This window comes from Paroedura picta, chromosome 14, assembly GCF_049243985.1.
Source record: "Paroedura picta isolate Pp20150507F chromosome 14, Ppicta_v3.0, whole genome shotgun sequence".
Taxonomy (NCBI): Eukaryota; Metazoa; Chordata; class Lepidosauria; order Squamata; family Gekkonidae; genus Paroedura; species Paroedura picta.
The window spans coordinates 39288497-39310362 of record NC_135382.1 but is presented as its reverse complement, the minus strand read 5'-3'; the positions used below and the strand labels follow the sequence as shown (position 1 = coordinate 39310362).

The 21866-nt window shown below is 52.7% G+C and overlaps 2 protein-coding genes across 4 annotated transcripts in view; one reads left to right on the top strand and one right to left on the bottom strand.

Annotated features, from left to right (window-relative positions):
• LOC143824098 (meckelin-like) overlaps positions 1-9076 on the top strand; it is a 19412-nt gene extending 10336 nt beyond the window's left edge. For 2 of the 3 annotated variants that reach the window (XM_077310983.1, XM_077310982.1), the window contains 13 exons: positions 451-549; positions 1187-1285; positions 1522-1620; positions 2142-2244; positions 2978-3111; positions 3415-3555; positions 4095-4175; positions 4884-5000; positions 5463-5579; positions 6401-6496; positions 7014-7116; positions 7323-7465; positions 8472-9076. In XM_077310983.1, coding sequence (XP_077167098.1) covers positions 451-549; positions 1187-1285; positions 1522-1620; positions 2142-2244; positions 2978-3111; positions 3415-3555; positions 4095-4175; positions 4884-5000; positions 5463-5579; positions 6401-6496; positions 7014-7116; positions 7323-7465; positions 8472-8552 — 1413 coding nt within the window. In that variant the 3' untranslated portion in view covers positions 8553-9076. The remainder of the gene's footprint in view (positions 1-450; positions 550-1186; positions 1286-1521; positions 1621-2141; positions 2245-2977; positions 3112-3414; positions 3556-4094; positions 4176-4883; positions 5001-5462; positions 5580-6400; positions 6497-7013; positions 7117-7322; positions 7466-8471) is intronic. The other variant, XM_077310984.1, reaches the window with a different exon arrangement.
• On the bottom strand, positions 9062-21866 carry CIBAR2 (CBY1 interacting BAR domain containing 2). The gene is made up of 9 exons (XM_077310989.1): positions 21734-21866; positions 19394-19628; positions 18552-18620; positions 17555-17656; positions 14237-14242; positions 12051-12155; positions 11250-11363; positions 10614-10718; positions 9062-9571 (listed from the first exon to the last, which is right to left on the bottom strand). Exons 1-9 carry the CDS (start codon positions 21751-21753, stop codon positions 9443-9445), a joined length of 885 nt encoding a protein of 294 aa, XP_077167104.1. The 5' UTR covers positions 21754-21866; the 3' UTR covers positions 9062-9442.

Here is a 21866-nt window from a genome sequence, read left to right as displayed (position 1 = left end):
GGGGGAAGCAGAGTGAGGGCAAAAAAGAGAAAAAGAAGAATGGGAAATCCTATCAGCACAAGGATAGAGAAGTGCTGGACAGATACAGGGCAATCTCTGCCCTTGCTCACCCCAGTTGCTGCAGGATCATTTATTTCTATGTAATTTCATTTATACTCCACCTGTATCCTCAGTGGGGCTTACGTTATTCTCCTTTTCTCCATTTTGTCTTTACAACAACCCTAGGAGGTAGGCTAGGCTGAGAGCGGCCCCAAGGTCGCCCAGCAAACTTCCGTGAGACAATTTGAACCTGGGTCTCCTAGGCCTGAGCCCGACACTCGAGCCACTGCCCCACACTGGCTCTCTGCCTGAAATTATTGTGGTTCTAACCCAACCACACGCAGGGCTTCAAGTTCTCCTTGAGCTCCGCAAAGAGGGCCTCCTGCCTCTATTTCCCCTCCCTCTTGGCAGATCGCATTGGGGGCCCTCGGATCCTTTGCCGTTTTGTACGCGTTGATGAAGGTCAGCAGTTGGGCCAGGCGCTCACGGCTTCAGAACATCAATCTCATGGTAAGGCTAACTTGTCACATCCTAGAGAGCTGGCACCTCCCAAACGCCGCAGGAGGGTAGGAGAGGATGATCCGAATAGTGCTGTTCAAGAGCTATCTTCCCTCAGGCCTCCATGCCACGGCCCGGCCTTTTAATTTATTTCTCTACCTCATTTACTGTCACCCGTCTTTCTCCCCGGGGGGGGGGAGCCAAAGCAGGTGACCTTGCTCACTTCTTCTCCATTTTATCTTCACAACATCCCTAGAAGGTAGGCGAGGCTGAGTGAGTGCGAATGGCCCAAGGTCACCCAGCAAGCTCCCTTGAAAGATTTGAGCCCTGGCCTGGCGGTCTTAACCACTGATGTGCCCCATATGACCCCAAAGGTGCCTGCTAAGGAAGATTGCAGAGATTCTAGGTTGCCCCACGTAAAGGAGATTGCACCTGGTTGCCAAAGTACCACACAGGGGAGTCCTTTTGCCTTAAGCCAGCATGACGTCTAATTTGGGCCTAAGTAGGAAGTGCACCTCCCATAGGAACAGGAGAATCCATTGCGTGTCCCTCCGTCTTGTAACTGCCCCACAGCGTTGGTTCCACATCGTCACCTGCCCAGATTCGTGCTAGGGGTTCGTCACCACTTAAAATGTCTTTTTGTTCACAGATCGTAATGAAATTCTTCGCCTACTTGGCTGGTTCCCTAGCAAATGCCTTCTTCCTGATCGCCGTGGGGATTGGCATTTACTGGCTTATAGTTTTCAAGGTAGGCAAGTCCGTTGCTTAATGGGTTTGGGCCCAGAAGCAGAGTTCTCCGGCATGGTGTGCTTTGCTTACTCTCCTGGGGCATAGATCCTGCGGGAAACCCAGAATGGGCCCGCAATATGCACTTGGCCCCAAGTGGTCTCCCAGATTTAAGCCTCTGCGTGTTGGTGAACGATGCAGTGTGGGCAGCTAACACTGCCTGCGGTTTGGCCCTCATTTAAGATCCTTTTCTTCCAGGGCCAACAATCTTCTACCATTGAGGTGACGCTGCCTCCTGCGGGGGGGCCAACGGAAACCCGCTTTATTATTTATGTGCTGTGTGCTTTGGTGCTGAAGGTACGGGTTGTGCTGGGGCTGCAGGGGAAGTGCATATCTCTTCAGTCTCAGCCTCTGGTGGGGTCTGCAGAGGGCATCAATGATCAAACAGGAGGTCTCGCCAGCAATCCAGTTAATGCTAGGAGGGGAGACCAGACCGCTACAGGAGTCTAGGGTCGCTGGGCTGAGGCGAGCAATGGAAGTCTCTGGGTTTGAAAACCCTACAGCAGGGGTAGTCAACCTGTGGTCCTCCAGATGTTCATGGACTACAATTCCCATGAGCCCCTGCCAGCAAATGCTGGCAGGAGCTCATGGGAATTGTAGTCCATGAACATCTGGAGGACCACAGGTTGACTACCCCTGCCCTACAGGATTGCCATAAATTGGCAGTGACTAGGCAGTAAGGTTGCCAACCTCCAGGGGGGAGCCAAGACAAGGACGACCTGTCCGGATTGCAGAGAGCAGATGAGTGGAAGGAAGTGACAGTGAGTCAGACGTCCTTCACTGAGATGTTTAACCCTCTTTGGTTGTTTTCATGGCAGACCCTGGACCTCGTCCACATGCTGAGCACTCAGTTAACCGCCTCCGTCTTCTTCATCGACTGGGAAAAGCCACAGGAGAAAAGGCCTCAGAGACCGCCCACAGGTCCGCTCCCCTGATTGCTTTGATGTCTGGAAAGGCCGTGTGGGGTTTGTGGGAGCTTTCCCGCCGGGGATGAGAAGCAGTATTTAAGGGCCAGCCAAATTATTGCAGATGCACGAGGAGATTAAGGTCATGAGAAGGGGGAAAGGAACCCAGGCCTAAGTAGGAAGCATCCATAAGCATTTGGGCCAACTCAGAACCTGAAGTACACCAGAAGGGGGTTGAGTTTGAGGTGTGCCTGGAGGCTCAGCCCACTTAGCTCGGGAGCAAAATCTCAGCTGTCAGTACTTGGGCAAAGGAAGAAAGCAGAGCAGAGCCTGAAATGATTGGGGGGGGGGAGGGGGGCTTTGCAGGCAGAAGATGCTTTTGAAGCTCAACCTTCCCCTCCCCAAACACACACACACACACTCTCTCCTGAAAAGCGAGGGCGGCCTTACCTGCAGCACACGGCACAGCTGTTGGGCGATCTCCCCTTGTTTAATTAGCGTTGCTAAATCACTTCAAGGCCCTCGCGTCCTTCTGGGAAATCAGCAGGCAAGGCTTCCAGGAAGCAGCTTGCCTTGGAAGGTAAGGATTTCGTGCCGGGAGAGGGAAATTGACAGCAGCCAGGGCTGGCGGGAGGCAGGATCCTCGAGCTTTGCACTTGGCTAAGAATCCGACCCGCTCGCTTGGAGCTTCCAGAGACAGTCAACTGTTCCTGCCTCCTTGTGTCTGTTGCTTCCTTCCCCTGACCCAGGAGGAGACCCGAGAGCTGCGCCGTCTGTGAGCGCCTGGAGGACTTTTCTGATTGCTAACGAGTGGAATGAACTGCAGACCCACCGGAAGGTCAATCCTTCGCTTCAGCTGTTTGCCACCTTGCTGCTGCTGGAGGTGAGGGAGGGAGGAAGGGGTCTGCTGGGGTCAGAGGTCATGTCCCAGCCCACTCCAAGTCACCTCTGGGCCTGTGACCTTGAGAAAAAAAGAGAGAGAGAGGTGCAAGGTCTGCGTGACCGTCAGGGGTGCAAATCTGGAAGCCAGACAGACTTCCTTGAAGGTGGCTTGAAAGGCAGAAGAGATGGACACCTAAGCTCTTCTACAGAAGAGAGGGGCACCTGCTTTCTCCTGCTCGGGCAGGGGTGTTCTCCGCTCCCGGAAGTGCCGAGGGAAACCACATGGCTGCTTCTTTCTTCCTAGGTGGTGGGGCTGAAGAACCTTGCCTCGAGAGACCTGAACGTGAATCTCCAGCCAGGCTCAAATGCCCATCTGGCTCCAGGGAGCCCCATCCTCCGCTTTGGGATCGCTGCTTCTGTTTGGCTGGCTGTGGGGATTGTGCAGGTGCCTTTTCACTCTGAGAACATACCGACTGGCTTCCCAGATGGTTGGCAGAGTTTTAATCTGTGAAGAGGAGGGCAGCACCAGGCTGCTTAAAAGAATAAAGTCATTTTATTTAGAAGAGAAACAAATCTTTAACACTTAGCTGCTCTTATAATATTTGAGCAGCGGCCTCTGGGCGGAGCCAGTCCGGCCTCTGTTTCCAGTCCACGGGCCAATCAGGACGCACACAGCTTGGCCTGTAGACTGGAAACAGAGGTTGAACTGGTCCCTAATGAACCCGACAAGGAGCAGTATGGCACAATATATTCAGGATTTTTCCAGATTTTTTTTTTTTTGGGGGGGAGTTCAACAAAACACTTCTCAGATACCTTTTTGATGCCAAAATATCCCTGAAAGTACTTTTGGCTCATGTAGAACTGAATGCGCATCCATACTTACAGAGTCAAAGTATTGGACAGCCGGAAACTGAACTGCAAGGACATGGAAGCAGCCGTGGGGTATGCTTGTGTACCCGCTCCCGTGACGCTCTTATCTTGCAGGTGGTGATTTCAGTTGGGCTATATGAGCGGTTTGTGGAGGACAAGATGCAGCAGTTCACCGACCTTTGCTCTTTGAGCAATGTGAGTCCTGTCTCTGCAGCAGAGAGGAAAAGGGCTGGTGATGGACGCTTCTTGGAGGACTGTGAGACCCCTCTGGGGGTTTGCCCCATTGCACTATGGGCCACTAAAGGATATCCAGGATGCACGCAGGCCTCTGTATCGGCTGGGCATGGTTGAACTGCAGGAGAGCTTAGCTAACTGGACTTGTTAACTAGTTAACAACCCCTTAATGAGGGAATTGTTGCGTTGGATTGCTAGCCCTGCCTCAGCAAATGGTGGGAGATTCTGAGGATGGGCAGTGACATCTGAGGAAGGTCATGTCAAGTTGTCAGCTCCAGGTTGGGAAATTCCTGGGGATTTGGGGGTGGAGCCTGTGGAGGGTGGAGCTTGGGGAGAAGAGGGCTCTCAGCCATTTCTGGAGGGCAATTGTTCTCTGGAGATCACCTGCAATTCTGGGAGACCTCCAGGCTCCCTCTGGAGGATGGCAACCCTTGGAAGACCCCACGTTGCTTTTAAGGGGCTGTCTGGAAATTTCCTCATCTCTGTGGTACAGGCCATTTTCTGGCTCTTTTTGCCTTCTCTTCTTCAGTTTCCCCAGGGTAGAGTACTGGGCTAAGGGTGGGTGCTTCTTGGTCGTGGGTTACGCCTAACGTTGCCTGACCTCCAGAATGACCCTTGTCCAGTTGCTCCATGGCCTTGCGCTTCCTGTGCCCCTCTTTGCTCCCGCAGGTGTCCGTGTTCATCTTGATGCACAGATGCTACGGCTTCTACATCCACGGAAGGAGCGTCCATGGCCATGCAGACGTGAGCATGGACACCATGCACTCTTACCTCCAGAGGGAGGAGGTAACCTGGGATTCTTAATTTCTTTTCCCACAGCCGCAGCATACAAAACAGCCTTGTGGTTAAAATCCTGGATTTCAAATCCCTACTTGCCATGAAAGGGGGTCTTGGCTTAGTCTATCCCACTGGGTTGTTGTAAGGATAAAATGGTGACCCAGTAGGTGTAAGGAGAAATAAAGCAGTCATGGCTCAGTGGCAGAGCCTGTGTTTGACACGCAGAAGGTCCCAGGTTCAATCCCGGGCATCTCCAGTTAGAAGGACCAGGGAGGAGGGGATGAGAAAGACCTTGGCCTGGGACCCTGGAGAGCAGCTGCCAGTCTGTGTAGGCAATACTTCCTTTGACGGACCAAGAGTCTGATTCCATCTCCACTTAAAAAGATCCAGGAGCCAGTGATGTGATGTCGACAGTCTAATAAACAATGCAAGTTCTTCAACATAACCCAGGCTGTCTCTTTGTACCTGCAGGAGAACCTTTGCCCTCTTAGAGGCCTGGAGGCCGACTCAGACATCCAGACGTTTGAAGTTTTTCTCACCGACAGAACCAGAGCCCTCTATGACAGGATAAACCAGCCTTTAGCGGAGGTAAAGAAACCCTCTTCCGTTTCGATGCGGGAGCCGGTTGCTGTTATAATTGGACTTCTGTTGCGCTGACCGTTAGCTGACAGGTTCAGACTGCTGGTCTGAAGCAACAGAACAAAGTTTGGGTCAAGGGGCACCTTGAAGACCAATAGAAGTTTTATTCAAGCTGTGAGCTTTTCTGTGCTAGTTAAGGGATTCCACCGTCTGCTCCAAAACCAAGCCCCCAAGATCTAGTCAGCGAGTCAGTTACTTGGCCCTGGGGTGAAGGAGCCAGAAATCGTACTTCCTCTAGGACAGCCAGCCTGGTGCAGGGGGCTGAGGTGATGCACAAGAGGAAAGCCTGCAATTGTGCGTGTGTTTGCAGTCACAATACGAACAAGGTACTGCAAACACATCCGGAGGCGGCTACAGAAAGAAGTTTGAAAAGGGGACCATTTGCAGACTTGGCCTCAAAATTGGGCTTCTGCTGAGATATGAACCTACACAAACATTTTCTATAAGATGAGTCGGGGGTGATCCAAATTGTTTTCTGCTCATGGCTGGAAGCTCACCTTAGTAGAGTTTTCTCTAGTCTTATTCCTCTTGGGCTGTTAGGAGCTCTTTCTCCCTCTCCCTTTCTGATCGACAACTCTGTTTGCGTGTGTGGAGCTGAGGGCGCCAACGCAGCAGGTGAAAATTGAGCCGAAATCCCTGCAGCTGGTGTGAGACTCTGCTAACAAACCTGCACACACACTTTACACGCTCTCGGCCTTCACCTTGTCTCTACGCAACAAGTCTCCTGAACGTCTAACTTTTTTTTTTTTTGCGAACTCTCCTTGCGGCAGGCTCCAGGAGGGGCACGGATCCGGTCCAGCGTTCAAGACCAGAGACTAAGAAGTTACCATTCCTTGAACCGCTTCCTGGCCTCCTTCCTGGAACACGTGAGATTTGAGCGACCTTGACCTAAACCCTTGTGTATGCTGGGGGGTTCCTGCACACAAGGCAGGTGGCAACTCATGCAAATGCCCCCCCTCCCCCCCAAGTACCAGAGGCTGCTGTTCCCTGTAATCAGAGTAGCCCACTTGCCAGCCACTGATGTCAATGGAATTTGTTTAATTTCCTTTTTTCAAAGTGCTGTTTTTTGTACCCTGCTTTATACAACCCTCAGGAGTCTCAAAGAGGATTATAACTGCCTTCCCTTCCTCTCCCCACCAAAGACTCCCTGCGAGGGAGGTGGAGCTGAGAAAGCTCTGGGAGAACTGGGACTGGCCCAAGGTGACCCATGTGGAGGAGGAAGAGGAGGAGTGGGGAATCAAACCCGGCTAGCCAGGTTACAGGCTGCCGCCCTTAACCCTGACATCACACTGGCTACGTCACGGCTGCAACTGAGTGCTCACAATCCTGTCTTGAGAGCATTCGAACATCTTTTCCTTTTCTCGGTCTCGCTCTCCCCGCCAGAGGTACTCGGATATGGACTACGTGGTGAAGGACAAGTTTTTGCTGGAACGGATCCTGGATGTGGAGTTCCAAGAGCCGGGAGGCGTGTCTGTGCTGTACAAGGGTATTTCTTTACCCTCCTTCCTCTTGGAGCTTGTTTCTTGCCTTTTACCAGCCAGTGCTTGTAACGCGGAACGGACACTGCTTTTGGGTGCAGGCCATTCTAGTGCAAAGCAGGGGCTACGGGGATTTGAAACTGGGAGCAGGTAAAGATGGTGGGGCGAGAGCAGCTGCCTTTCCAACGCGTGTTTTCCTTTCCTCTCCCTCCAGACGAGAGTGCCCTGTTTGGCCGGGCTGTTTTCTACCACCATGAGCTCACGCTGCTGTTCTTTGAAGCCCTCGTTTTCTGTGCGGTGGATCTGGGGGCGAGGGATTTTGTCCTGGCAACTCTTGTCACCTTTGTTGTGCAGAAGGTAAACGGGGTCGGTTCGGCTTGTCAGGGCATCTGCAAGGGCTCTGATCACAGGAGGAGGGAATGTTTTTATCAGCCACTGCTGATCCAAACAGGGAAGAGAATTTTGATGGACCGATTCCGCTGCTTGGTTGTGCGAGTTCTCTGCTCCTTGGTTGTGCAAAAAGATTGCACGTGGGAGCCGTTCAGTCCTGCAGATTTCTTATGAGTTTAAATGAGGGGCTAGATCCAAGACTGGCAGGGGTCATAGAGTGATTGTGGGCAAGCCTGGAATTTAGCTCACAGTCGCTGCTGCAAAACTATCAAAAGTGGGTTGGCAGAAGTTTGGTCTTATGGGGGTGGAAGTGCCATCAAATCCCATCTGACCTAGGGGAGTTCAAGGCAAGAGATGCACAGAGGTGGTTTCCCCTTGCTTGCCTCTGCATCATGGCCCTGGACTTCCCAGGTGGTCCCCCACCCAAGGACTAAATGGGCCCACCCGGCTTAGCTTCCAGAATCTAATGAAGGCAGTTGGCCATTGCCTGCCTCTCTGTAGCAACCCTGAACATCCTTGGGGGTACAACAAAATCAGAGTCCAGAAGCACCTTTAAGACCAACAGAGATTCATTCAAGGAGTGAGCTTTCGAGTGCTTGCACTCGAAAGCTCACGCCTTGAATGAATCTCTGTTGGTCTTAAAGGTGCTCCTGGACTCTGATTTTGTTGTGCCACTACAGGCCAACATGGTGACCCATTTGAATCCACCCTTGAGGTAGTTTTCCGTCCACCCACCAGCCAGGGCCGACTCTGCGTCTGCAATTCGATGAGATCCAGCCAGGCTGAGCTATCTAAGACAGGGCTGAAGGAGACTTCTCTAAAACTCTGCGTTATTCTGAAGATTTTGTGGGTTTTTAAAGGAAAACTGCCTCAAACCATTTCTGTGTTTGTGGGGAGGAGGGATCTTACCAAGACGCGAGGGACAGCATTGGCCAAGGCTGCCCACCAACAGTCTTCGTTTTGAACCTTTCAGCTGGTGCAAATTCTTCGCGAGGCTCTTGGGAAGAGGAACCTGGCCGAGAAGACCCTGGTGGACAATCAGTTCCTGATCTAGAGCGAGGTGACAAATGGGTGCATCAGAGCATGTGGCCCATGAGCAGTTGGGGACTTTAACACGTTTCATCAGCTTTGACTGTACACTCTTGTAGCGGGCCCAGATGGAGCCCCAGAAAGTGCCCAGGCCGAGTCCTGAAGCACGCTGACATGAGTGTTTCTGAGCATGTGCCAAGTACCTTCCCCAGAATAGGGATGAGGGGCAGCACCCAGCTTTTGCCTGCTTGTGATTAAATGACACGGAGCCCTGTTGTCTCTTGCAGTGTGTGCTGAAGCTCAAGGTTTCCTTTCCGATGCACTCAGAGGGGAGGAATTTGGCTTTGTTCCGTGAAGATTTGGAGATGGGGTGGTGGGCAGCCGGGCTCCTGGTTCTGCCATGATATAAGAGCCTTTGTTCTTTTTTTAAATTCCTGGTCCATTGGGTGGAAAAGAAGCTTAAAGTGGCCCTAGCAGCAGGATCCTTCTGTCCTGGCCCTGCAGCCTTCCAAAGCTTTAAGAAAGAGAACAAACTGAAAGTCCAAGGGCTATTTTATTTTGTGGATTTTTATTATTATTTTTTTTAATAATTGGGGATGACCCTGCTCCGAAAATGAAAAGCTCAAAGGGGAAACAGAGACTGGAATAAAGAAGTATCTGCAGATGTGAGCTGAGACTCCCTGAAGCTCCTCTCCTTCCACGAATTCTGTTAGTCTTTAGGGCAGCGGTAGTCAAACTGCGGCCCTCCAGATGTCCGTGGACTACAATTCCCATGAGCCCCTGCCAGCGTTCGCTGGCAGGGGCTCATGGGAATTGTAGTCCACGGACATCTGGAGGGCCGCAGTTTGACTACCCCTCTGGCTCGTTCTGCTAACAACCCCCCCAGCCTCATGGTTCGGGGTGGGTGGGGGGCTCTCAGTAGGTCTTACGGGCTCCCGGCTGGCTGTGGGGGTATTCGAGGCTGCCGAAATTTTCCAACTGGTTCTCCTCAGATTCATCATTGCTCTCCACCAGCGTCAGCTTCTGCAGCATGCTTGGGACGCTCTGGAGAGAAACAGAGAGAGCCTTTGGTTCATAAGGGTTGCCAGCCTCCAGGGCAGGCCTGGAGATCTCCAAGGATGACAACTGATCTTTTGGCTACTGAGGTCATTTCCCCTGGAAGAACGGCAGCTTTGGGGGGTGGACTGTACGGCATGATGGCCCCTCCCTCCAAACCCTCCCCTCCCACCCCTGTGAGGACAGGAAGCCTTTTCTTTAAATTTGGCAGCTCAGCATGGCTCTCCAGCAAAGGGCAATCTCTGCTTTACATCTTTAAGGAGAGCCTCTTCCTTTAGAACTATCAAAACATTCACACCTGTGTGATCTGGCACAGCTGGGCCTCATCAAAGGGTTTCTGGTAATCTCAATTGCCCTCTCCTAACATATAAGAGCCTCTTGTTGCGCAGAGTGGTAAGGCAGCAGTCTGGAAGCTCTGCCCATGAGGCTGGGAGTTTGATCCCGGCGGCCGGCTCAAGGTTGACGCAGCCTTCTATCCTTCCAAGGTCAGTAAAATGAGTGCCCAGCTTGCTTGCTGGGGGGTAAATGGTAATGACTGGGGAAGTTATGTAATGACTGGCAAACCACCCCGTATTGAGTCTGCCATGAAAACGCTGGAGGGAGTCACCCCAAGGGTCAGACATGACCTGGTGCTTGCACAGGAGGGGATACCTTTACCTTTAACACATCAAAATCATCTGTGGCTAGAACTGCCCAGAACTTTGCCTTTTTTTGCCGTTTTGGAAATGGCTGTGCCCCACCTCACAGGGGGGTCTGTTGTAGGGAGGGGAAGGGAAAGGTGTTTTTCAGCTGCTTTGGGGCTTCTTTGGTTAGTGAAAAGTCAGGCATTAAAAAAGAGTTCCTCAGCTGAGGAAGAGTGCTTGCACTCGAAAGCTCCCACCTTGAATAAATCGTTGTTGGGCTTAAAGGTGCCTGATTGGACTATATTTTTGTGGTTTTTTGCATGGGTGTCTTCCAAATGCTGACCTGTCTATCAGAGTCTGCCTTTGAATCCAAAATCATTTCCCATCGCAGTGGTTCCCCTTCTTACCTGGGTGCCTGTAGACCATGGGAGACTGGAAGACGGGTGGGTGGCAGTGAGCGGCCCTGACTCACGGAAGGTTCCGGATCCAATGTGGGTTTTTGCTCTGAAATCCTAAAGAACAAGAAATAATGTTCAGGCCAGCTCTGCCCTTGGCTTGTCCTGGGCATGGTTAAGTGCGTAAGAAGGACCCTGCAGTGTTGTGCCAAATGTCCACCTGGTCCAGCTTCCTGTTTCCCATGAATCCTGGGGCAGAGGTCTTTCACATCACCTCCTTTTAACTGGAGGTGCTGCCGGGGATTGAACCTGAGACCTCCTGCATGCCAAGCAAGAGCTGTACTGTCTCAGTGACTTTCCTACGTTTCCAAGTTCTCAGAGTAGGGTGCCGGCCTCCAGGTGGGGCCCAGGGATCCCCCAGAAATACAGCTCATCTCCAGTCTGCAGAGATCAACCCCCCTGCAGAAAATGGAAGCTTTGGAGGGGGGACACTGTGGCATTGCACCCCCCCCCCCCGAAGTCCCTATCTTCCCCAGGCTACAACCCTGGACTCTTCCTAACCTGGATTTGGCAACCAGTGTGGGGGCAGGTTCCGAAAAGACAAACAAAGGCAGTGAACAAACTCTGGTTTTCGGATGCCGCCGTTACCTCCAGATCTTTCTCAAGATCATAGTTTTCAAGATTCTGGAAAGCGCAGGAATAAACCTCTAGTGCTTTTGCGTGGAAAACCATCTCGATGGTGACAAAATCCATGAAGATTTTCTGCAGAGAGGAGGGAGCAAAGAAGTTATTTATTTATTTTATTATATTTATATACTGCCCTCCCGGAAGGCTCATGGCGGTTCACATGAAACAGAACAGAAACAATACTGGTAACTTAGATTAACAGTAATGAATGAAGTGAAACAGCAAGCAACATGGAACCGTAGAAAAATTTAATATTAAAGTAACTCCTACTGATAGCCCGGTGGGGTGGGTGGGACTGCAGTGGGTGCCGCAGGAGGGGGCTCAGGGGGAGGGCCCTTGGGAAGTGGTGGTTCAGGTCGACCTCAACCAAATGCCTGGTGGAGGAGCTCCCTTTTGCAGGCCCTGCAGGACTCTTCAAGAAATGTCACATTGCTCCTTTATTTTGTCTCCCTGGCCTGGTTTCTGGAATGCCGGGACTAAAACGATCGCCTTTGCTATTCCCTGCACGTGTGTTCGGGAGTGAGTCCCAGCAGCACTGAGGGAACTTCCTGACCATGACTGTGCATGAGGCTTGCAGCTCTGAAAGGCCTCCTTGCCTGACCGCAGACAGAACTGGGTCAGGTGTGATGCCCATCTGGGAAGTCAAACTGGGGCTTTGGGGCCTGGATTAGTCGCAGTCCTCTGTTCGGGTGTCAGCAGCAGTTTCATAGAATCCCCGAGTGGGAAGGGGCCGTGCAAGCAGCCACCCGCTGCCCGGATTACCTGTATATCCTTCAGTTTCTGCTTCTGGAACTCATCGATGGTTTCTTCCAGCTGCTGGGTGGTTCTGCTGGCATCCACGGAGGCCCTGTGGACGTTGGACTCTGCCTAAGCCAAGGGAGCAGAATAGGGGTTAGCGATTGAAATGGAGGCACGGGGTGGGGGTGCTGCTGCTGCTGCTGCTGCTGCAGTCCCCTCTTACTCCAAGGAAAACGGGGGGACGTGGGTGAAGGAAGCGGTGCCCTGGGCCAGGGGCTGCTTGTGTTTGGTCTGCCACAGCAGAGGTTGTGATGCTTTGGCTTTTATGCAGCGTTTCTTCTTGGCTGCCTGGGGGGAAAAGGCTTGAAATTGTTAGTTAATTTACTATATTTATATACCACCCTCCCCTGAGGCTCACATAGAACTTCGCAAACAGGGATGAGTACAGACAACTTCATAGCTGTAAACGGTAACAATACAGCGATGACACTAGAACAGGATGCTGGAACTGTAGAACCAGGGTGAGAGCAGCCCTTTAACTGCAGCGTAAGCTGGACAAATTGGCCGTGTTTTCCATGCGGGGGGAGGCTCAGGGGCCAATGGAAGGTGATTTGTTGAGGTCAACCTGAACCAAATGCCTGGCGGAGGAGCTCCCTTGTGCAGGACTTGGGGAATTGTTCCGGTTCCGTCAGGGCTCTGCTCTCCTCCGGGAGCTCCTTCCACCAGGCGGGGGCCAGGCTGGAGAAGGCCCTGGTTGAGTTCAAGCGAGCTCCCCCCCTTCCTTCCATTTGGCCCAGATTTCTCATTGATTAGAGGGGGTCAGTGACCAAGTCCGAAGCTCAGAGGAAAAGACCCTGGTTGAGAATCTTATGGACAGCCAAGCTGTACTGCCTCAGAGAACATGTTATGCCCGTGCAGGTCAGGGTAACGAGCCCCTCGTTTACGCGCTTGATGGGGTGGAAAGGAGAAACGCACCCATGAAGCACTGACCCCGTTTCCCAGCTGCATTCGGCGCAGGGGGCCTGGCTTCTTCATCAGTGACCTCCTTGCCTTCTCCTCCCCCCGGCCTGGCTGTGAGCAGAACTGTGACTGCAGGGATTCCAAGGCGGCCCCCACGGGAAAAAGGCTATTCCAGGCCCACAGTGTAAACAGCCTTGTGACTTCTGGACCAGCGAGTGGCCCGACTCATGGCCTTTATCCGGAAAGCCCTGTGGCTTCAGCCTTGCCTGGCCTAGAGTGCATGCAGCAAGATCTCTCTCTGCAGCATGGGGCAAAGCGCTCACTTCCCCTGCTCAGCTGTGTGCATTAATGCGCAAGGAGCTAATTTTGTCAGGGATGCGCCAGGGCTTATTCACTCCTCGCTCTCTCTCTGTCCCTTCCCTGCAAAAAGCCTGGGGGCGTGGACGAGGGGAGGCGAGAGGGAGCATTTGACCTTGGTGCTGAAAACCTCCCCCTGCAAATGTTCTGGTGCTTTGCTGGCTTTAGCAGCGTGTGATTTGAGGGCCTGGTCCGTTCTTGGCTGATTACGGCAGGGCATAAATATAGGGGGGGGGGTTCTGTGGCTGGGGTCACGGAGGCCGGGTTGGAGCATCTCTCTCGCCTGCTGCTGGCACGAAATCGAGGACTGCTGGAACACAAAGAGGGTTGCACGGATCCTGACCTTTTTGACGTGGAACATGTGCTAGTCCACTGTGGAAATGGAAGCCAGGAACTTTTGGATTCAAAGGACACCTCTGCATAGGGTTTCCAGCTCTGCACTGGGAAACTCCTGGAGATTTGAGGATGCCGCCTGGGGAGGGAAAGGGACCTCCGTGGGGCAATAATAACTTACAGCCCAGCCTGCATAGCAGCCATTTTTGCCAGGGGCACTGACCTCTGTCGTCTGGAATTGTAACTCCGGGAGATCCCCAGTTCCCCCCTCCAGGAGGCTGGCATCCCTACATCTGCCTGGAGCAGAGCAAATGGGGAGAAAGGCAATGCATGAAGGAGATAAATAAATAAGACAGTGGAACAATTTCCCCCTGCCTGGTACATCCAGATATTCTAGGAATCAAACCGGTGCAAAATGGACAATGTTAGCCATCCTTTCTGAGCAATTGGGAAACGACCTGGGTTACCTTGAGTGTCTCACCTGTTTGTAACGTATATATTGCTGTGCATTAGGGTATTGGTCTTTTCCAGGGGAGGGAGGGGAGGCAGGAGACTCTTACCTGTGACTGAAAACAGGAGTCAAGGAAAAAGAAAAAGCAGTAAATGGCAACTAAGAGCTCTCTACCTGGCCGAGCCGTTCCTAAAACCCCGTGTCTTGGCTTAGTTCTTCTTGGAGATGTGCAGTGTTAGGATAGAGCTTGATTTCGCCCTATTTCGGAAGCTGAGCACAGCTGGTCCTTGGGTGGGACACCACTAAGAAACACTTTGCAAACCACAGTTTGTCACTGGCCTTGAAAGCCCCTTGCTGCGGATGGCCCTTGGGTGGGAGACCCCCAAGGAAGACTCTGCAGAGGAAGGCCATGGCAAACCCGTCTGCTTCTCACTTAACGTGAAAGAGCCTTGGTGAGGTCACCATAAGTGGATTGCCACCCGATGGCGCAGGGATCCACGCCTCAAGTTCTTCTGCAGATGCGGCACCAGAGGGCAGCCGAGGGCTTTCATAGACTGGAAGCTGCAGTGCAGAGGGGGAGAGATTTGGTATCTCTCGATCTGGGCAGGCTCAGCCTCCAGAAGGCTTTCAGAGACCTTGGGCGGGGGGGGCGGGGGGAGAAGTGTGGGAGGACGTGGGGGGCTTGCAGGAGACAGGAGCGCTTGGCGGGAGGCCACGGGAAGGGCTCCTCTCGAGACAGAAAGGCGCCTGGGCCTTGTTTCTCTGCCAGGACACTTCTTCTGGCAGAGTTTCCCGGTTGCCCGTCGGTCCCCGAAGGCTGCAGGTATTCTGGAGGCAGCTGGCAGACCCTGTCCCAGAAGCAGGTGGGAAGGAAGTACTGCAGAGCCTGTTCTGCCCACCCTCCAGAGCCTCCTTTTTCTCCAGGGGAACAAGTCTCTGCAGCCTGGAATTCCAGGGGCTCCCCAGGTCCCACCTGGAGGTTGGCACCCCTAGCTTCATCACCTTCCTATGACTTCTGTGCCTGTTTCAAAGTGTCGATAATGACTTTAAATCCCTAAACTGAGAGTCAGTGGTTAAAGAGCAGCGGACTCTAATCTGAAGAATATAGCTTGGTTGCTCACGAGTTACCTTGGGCTAGTCCCGGCTCTCTTAGAGCTGTTCTTGCAGAGCAGTTCTCTGAGGGCTCTCTGCTCCACCTACCTCACAGGGTGTCTGTTGTGGGGAGAACAGGGAAAGGTGATTGCAAGCTACTCTGGGGTTCCTTCAGGTAGTGAGAAGCAGGGAATAAAATACCAGCTCAGTTGGACTAGATGACCCAGGAGGTCCCTTCCAACGCTATGATTCTATGTGTATGTAGGTCATAAACTGATCCAATCCTGTTAGCGGTAAATGGTGGTGTATCGATCTAATAATAATAATACTAGGCCAGGAGCTGAAACGCTACCCAGGATCTGTAAAAGGTGTAGCGAAGCTGTGTTAAACGTCTGTTTAGACCAGGGGTAGTCAAACTGCGGCCCTCCAGATGTCCATGGACTACAATTCCCAGGAGCCCCCTGCCAGCAAATGCTGGCAGGGGGCTCCTGGGAATTGTAGTCCATGGACATCTGGAGGGCCGCAGTTTGACTACCCCTGGTTTAGACTGCCAGGACTGGCTCTGACAAGAGTGGACAAATGGGCATTTGCTTTGCATTTTTAGGGGTGTGGGTGTCATTTTAAACCTGCCTGTCTGACTGTGGAAAGCAGCTCACCCTCTGAAAACCTGGCTCGTCTCAGAGGTGCCACTGGGACTTGGCGCTCACTGGTGCGCAGCAAGGCAGCAAGCATGGCTACCTCCTGCAGCTATTTTAAGATCGGTCGAGGGGATGAATGGTTTGGGCTGCAGCTCCAGGAGCGACGGAGGCCCCCGGTGGGCTGGAGGCAGGATTCATCGCCCCCTTGAAGGTCTCCGGGCTGCTGCCTTGGGCCGCTTCCTGCCTTCCTGCTGATCTCCCAGCCGCGGAGTGGAGCACTGCAGGGATTAAGAGGATGTCAAATCGCCTCTCTTCCCCGGGAGAATCCCTCCTGGATATTTTTCTGCCGAAAGCTTCTCCCTTTGGAAAACAGGCTTCGTTCTGAAGCAACTTTTGATTAAAATATCCTTTGCAGTGGGGGAAGAAAAGACGGAGATCTTAGCTGAGCCCCCTGGATTATCCTGCAGTTTCCCCAAATGATATCTTTTGTACCCGTAAGGATAAATGTCTTATGAAGGGAGAGAACTCCTGCATCTTTATGACGCCAGGAAGAGACGGGGAAATTCAGAACCTGAGAAATGAAATGGCAAATGCATGCCTGGTGTGGCTGGAATGTTTCCTAGACTGAGCTGCTATTTTGGGGTGCGTCTGCCCAAGGCTGTGTGGCCGTCACCCACTTTGTTGGGGTTCCCAGTCTGCAGCTTCCCGTCTCTCAAACCTGAAAGAATGCAGCCGGGAGCACCTTAGCATGCCACCTGGGTAGTTAGGATGCCGCTTTTGACATGATGACGTCACATTTCTCAGCCAATAGGATGACAATAAAGGGTGTCTGGGTGCCATGCCCCTAAGGGGCAAGAAATATTCTGCATATGCACAGGGGCACTCCTGTCTTCTTAAAGTCAGTGCCGGTGCTGAGACTTGGAATACCAAATAGGTTGCACCTCTGGCATATTTGACTCAAACAGGAGTCCCCAACCGTTTTTTTGAGCCTTGGGCCTTCTGACACAGTGCAGGGGGAATGGCCACAAAATGGCCTCCCTAGGAGGCGGAGCCAGGCATGCAACGGCTGCTGCACGTTGCTCTCAGTCTCATAATGGAGATTCTTGTGTTGTGCTGACAGCGGCAGGTAAAGCACCATTGGAAAAAAAACTATACTGCCAATCAGATCTTGCTGGGCAAAAACTCTGCCTGGCCCCTCCCAGTTTCTAACAGCCCTGTGAGCCCCCTGGGCACCCCTTTGGGGACCCCTGGGCGAAGATGTCTGCAGGGCGGGTGTTCTAATCGGCCCGTTCGCTCTAGTAGCTCTGTAATAAGGATGTAGCCTGAGGGTTTTCTTCTTAAGCCCTCCTGCTCCTCACTTGAGTATTATTCGTACTGTTTTCATCTCGTTTATCTGAAGCCCAGCCAGCTCCCGAGCGGCCCGCCTGCTCGCCGGCAACAATCTCTTTCCCTCTCCTTGATGCACGGAGACGGTTTCCCTGCACACGTCTGTTTCCAATCGGCTTCAGTGGATTCCCCTGCTCTGCGGAAGGCCCGGGAGGAAGCCTCCCTGAAACCCAACCCTCCCTCCGCGGCCAGGCTTGGAATCCTGCCTTCCTGAGCCGGCAGCCTCCAGAAAGGCAGAATTCGGTGCAAGGCCGGGAACCCAGAGCTCCTTTGCAGCTGGGCAGCCTTAGAAGCGGCACGAGGAAGGATACGATCATGTGTCTGTCGGAGGGCGACTTCTGCCGGAGCTTCTCCAGCTTCTCCAGTTGTTTTATCTCGTGGTTCCGGGCGCTGTTGAACTTCTTGATCTCAGCCTGTCGGTTGCAACAAAGGCATTCTGTTTGGTACGCAGTTGGCTAACCGAAAAGGCCAGAGCAAAAGGCTTATCTCCCGCTCCGTCCACCGTCTCCGCTTGGCAGGGTCAAATTTGAGACGTTCAGATAGTTGGATGAACCTCCAGGGTGGCCTGGCTCTCTCCTGCTCTTACAGGCGGCCTCCCCAAGTACAGAGATCGATTCAGCTGGACAAAAGGGCTGCTTCGGAGGGTGAATTCTGTGGCTAAGTTTCCAGCTGAGGTCCCCCCTCTCTCCAAATTGTGTCTTCTCCACACTCCAACCCCAAAATCTCCAGGTATTTTCCAGCCCAGAGATGGCAACCCTATTGCCATATATATATATGGTATAGAACTCAGGGTAGTGTATAGATGTTAAGGGCTGTTCCCCCCCACACACTTTTTACTACCCAAAGGAGTCTCCAAGCAGCTTGCAATTGCCTTCCCTTTCCTCTCCCTACAACCTCCCTCCTGTGAGGGAGGTGGGGCTGAGAGAGCTCTGAGAGAACTGGGACTGGCCCAAGGTCACCCAGCTGGCTGCATGAGGAGGAGGAGGAGTGGATATCAAACCCGTCTCTCCAAGCTGCTCCTTGCCATGACCCCAGGCTGGCTTCACAGAGGGTTGGACGAGGGTCAAGGGTTAAGCGTGTCAGAGTAGGCTAGGCAGACTCTGTTTCATATTCTGCCCTAAAGCTTTCTGTGTGATCTTGGGCAAGTCCCTCGCAACGCAATTTACCTCACAGGGGGGTTGTGAGGAGAAGGGGCCAACTAGGTATCCTCCCCCCCACACACACACCTTCAGGGAAAGACAGGATCAACATGTGGCAACCGTGGTGGGGGTGGTGGGGGTGGGGGGTCTTTTTAAATCCTTCACTCACCCTGGTTTGCTTGATGAGAGCGCCATACACTTTCAGGGGCTGAACAACTTTTGTTTCCAGTCTCTCCACCTAAGGCAAAAAACATGTTGGGAGGTACATGAAGACGTGTGCTAAGCTCTGGGGCAGCCCTGAGCAAAGGGGTGACGGTGGCAGAAGGGAGACGCCAGCCCACAGAGGGGACCTGGGGATCCCTAAGAACTGCAGCCTGGCGGGTTCCTTTTCCCTGGAGAAAACGGATGCTTTGTAGGGTGGACTTTGCTCTTAAACCCCTGGGCTTCTGCCCCTTCACATCACTGTCCCAGCCCATAAGCGTTCCACTCCTCGTACGGATGCTCTTCGTTTCGTTTTGGGTTACTCGAGCTGGGCTGTTGCTTGGACTATGCAAGATCTGCAGTGATTGGACAGAATATGGAGAATGTCCTGCAGGTGGCGTGGGAGGGGAGGTGTATTTGGCATAGTTAGAATGGGAACTCCCTGGAATTGGTGAAATACTCTCCCCTCCAGCATTCTGATGGGCTCATTGGAGACTTCCTGCTCCTTTGAGCCCACTTCCTCTCTGCTTGCCTCTGGAATAGCCGGAGCCATCAGGCTTACTCCCCACTAACTCCCCCCCCCCCCCGCCGCCATTACAGGTTGGATTTTATTGTGGGGTTTTTATCTTGTAACCTGCCAACCTGGCAATAAATCTAATAAGAATACTAATAACTGAACGAACATTGGAACAGTTCATTGGACTTCTCTCTATGCAAAGTGGTTTCTCTTATTAACAAAACCATTTCATTCTGAAAAATCCTGGTGCTTTACTCCTTTGTGCATATTCAGACTCTGCTGGTACGGCTCACCTCGGCTTGCCTGTAGTCCTGCACCTTGGCCAGCTCCTCGGCAAAGTTCTTCACGGCCGTCCTCAGTTCGGGGTTCTCCGTGTTGGCGTAGTTGATCAGCTGCTTGACCAGCAGGTCAGACTTGTCCCGCAACTTGGCTGTCTTGCGGGTGTAGGCGGCCATCAGCGTGCAGAACTTGCCAAAATACGTCTCTGCGTTGGTGACCACATTCTCCATCAACTTCACTTGGCCATCCCTGCAGGGAGGAGGGACCTCTGTGCTTAATTCTGAATCCCTGAAAACATTTATGGTCGTCCTAAATAGGATTGCTTTTCTCAGCTAGAAGGGTCCCTAAAGGCCATCTAGTCCAACCCCCTACTCAATGCAGGATCAGCCTAAAGCTGTTTAGTTAAATAAATAAATAATCTTGCCCAAGTAAAGGCTGGCTCTTGCCACATCTCAGCTCCATCCTGGCCCCGCGCCCTCTGCCCACCAGTTTCATCTTATGAAAGATTTCCCCGTATGGAGCTTCTTTTTCTTGGCTCCCTCCTCCCGTCCCCCTAAAAGCAGCTCGGGTGGCACCCAGAGAACAGACAGCACGAAGCTTTCCCCTTCGAGGAAGGGTGCTCTTCCATTCAAGAAAGTGAATCTTTCCCTTAAATATAGTGACGGGGGGGGGGGGAAGCTGCATGGCCTTGCGTTCTGGCTGCTGCACAAGAAACAAAAAACAGCTGGTTGCACATCTGGATTTAATCCACCTCTCTGGATGGTCGTCATGGGTGTAAATGTCTCCAGCAGCTGCAGAGTTCCCCAAAGCGGCTGTTTCTGGTGCTTCGGACATGGGCTGGGCGTGGGTACCCAGGTGGATGTTCCTTGGCTCCCTCTCCCTCTCATTTCCTCCTCACGGCCTCCTTACTGGCCCATGGCTCTGCCAGGGACGACTGAGGACGGATCCTTTTTCTAGTTCTCTTTTCATGCTGTCCTCAGCCTGCCAGTTGCTCCCAGCAAAATCCTTCCCTGGTATTCCAGACACTTTGTGGGCATTGGGGCTGTTGTCCTCACCACCATTTGCTAAACACGTCTCTTTCCCATGGAGGGAAACTTCACAATCGGTCCTGGTTTTCTCTCCCACCCCTTCTGTTGGCTCCACACCCTCCTGCAGGAAATAATGAATCAAAGTTGCAAGGAATCCCAGCGGGGGATGCAGAGGCCGGGTCTTTATCTTCAGCATCTCTTGCAGCAAATACCGTTCTTTGATACTGCCTCTCTCTCACCCCCCCCCCTTCAAATTCTTCCTTAAATCCCTCCCTTTCCCTGAAGCCTTTGCCTTAACTAGCGAAGCCTCTTTGTTGAGTGCTGCTGTCAAAACATATTCTATAAACTCCTCGGGGCAGGGACTCTCTATCTTTTGCTGCTTCTGCTAGACTGCAGTGCTGGACTACAGTGGCCAGCAAGTGAGCTAGTACAGTTGCCTTGCCAAAGCTCTGCAGCGCCCAAAACGGACTGGCCTTTCCCCCGTGTTTATCCAGCACTGTTGCACACCCCCTTCACCATCTGGACGTTCCCCTGCTTTGCTGTGATCTTTCCTAAGCCTGCTTTGGGATGGTCTTTTTTGAAACAGCAGCAGAGAGAGCAGATCTAACAGGACTGTGAACAGCTCAGGGTCACCCAGCTGGCTGCACATGGAGAAGGAGTGGGGAATGAAGCCTGGCTCTCCACATTGGAGGCCACTGCTCTTAACCACCACGCTTGCTGCCTGCGAGGGACGGGGGGGGGCCAGGAAAGAGACAGGGAAATTGCTGCGTGAATGCTCTTTTGCTCCTGTAAATCTCTCTGTGGTCACGTGAAGCTGCCTCATTCGGAATCAGACCAGCAAGAAGGGTGTTGCCTACTCAGACTAGCAGCAGCTCTCTGGGGCCTGAGGCAGAGAAAGGTCTTTCCCATCCCCTCCTGCTGGGTCCTTTTACTTGGAGACGCCAGGGATTGAACCCGGGGATCTTTAGAGTGATAAGTGGAGGCTTCACCCATGAACCACAATTCACAGCAGCAACGAGAGTCGTGTAGCGGAAACACAGCAGGATCTGGCCAGTGCCTGTACAGAGACCACCCCTGAACCCCCGATGGGAATTCTGCATTGAGTTCCACGATGGTCAGGAGGCAGGATGTAAATCTGCTGAGAAAGTCCAGAAGAAATATTCTTCTGCAATGTGTTGGATGTCCAGCAGGCCTTCCAAGTCCCCTGCGCCCCTCCTGCCCCCGCATCCCTGAATGGAAATCTCCCCCAAGGGGTGAGCTTCAATCCTTTCTGTAAAAGGGAAGAACCCTGACCTAAATGGAAACCGGCAATGCTTCCCCTTTTACCTGGAGAGGATGAGATTCATCTCTGCAGATGGGAGCCAGTCTTCAGAATGGTTTCTGTGGGGGGGGGGGTAGGAAGGCAATTCCCCGTGCAACCGGAGGAGGAGCGGCTACAGCAGCTCTGCTCAGGTGTGGT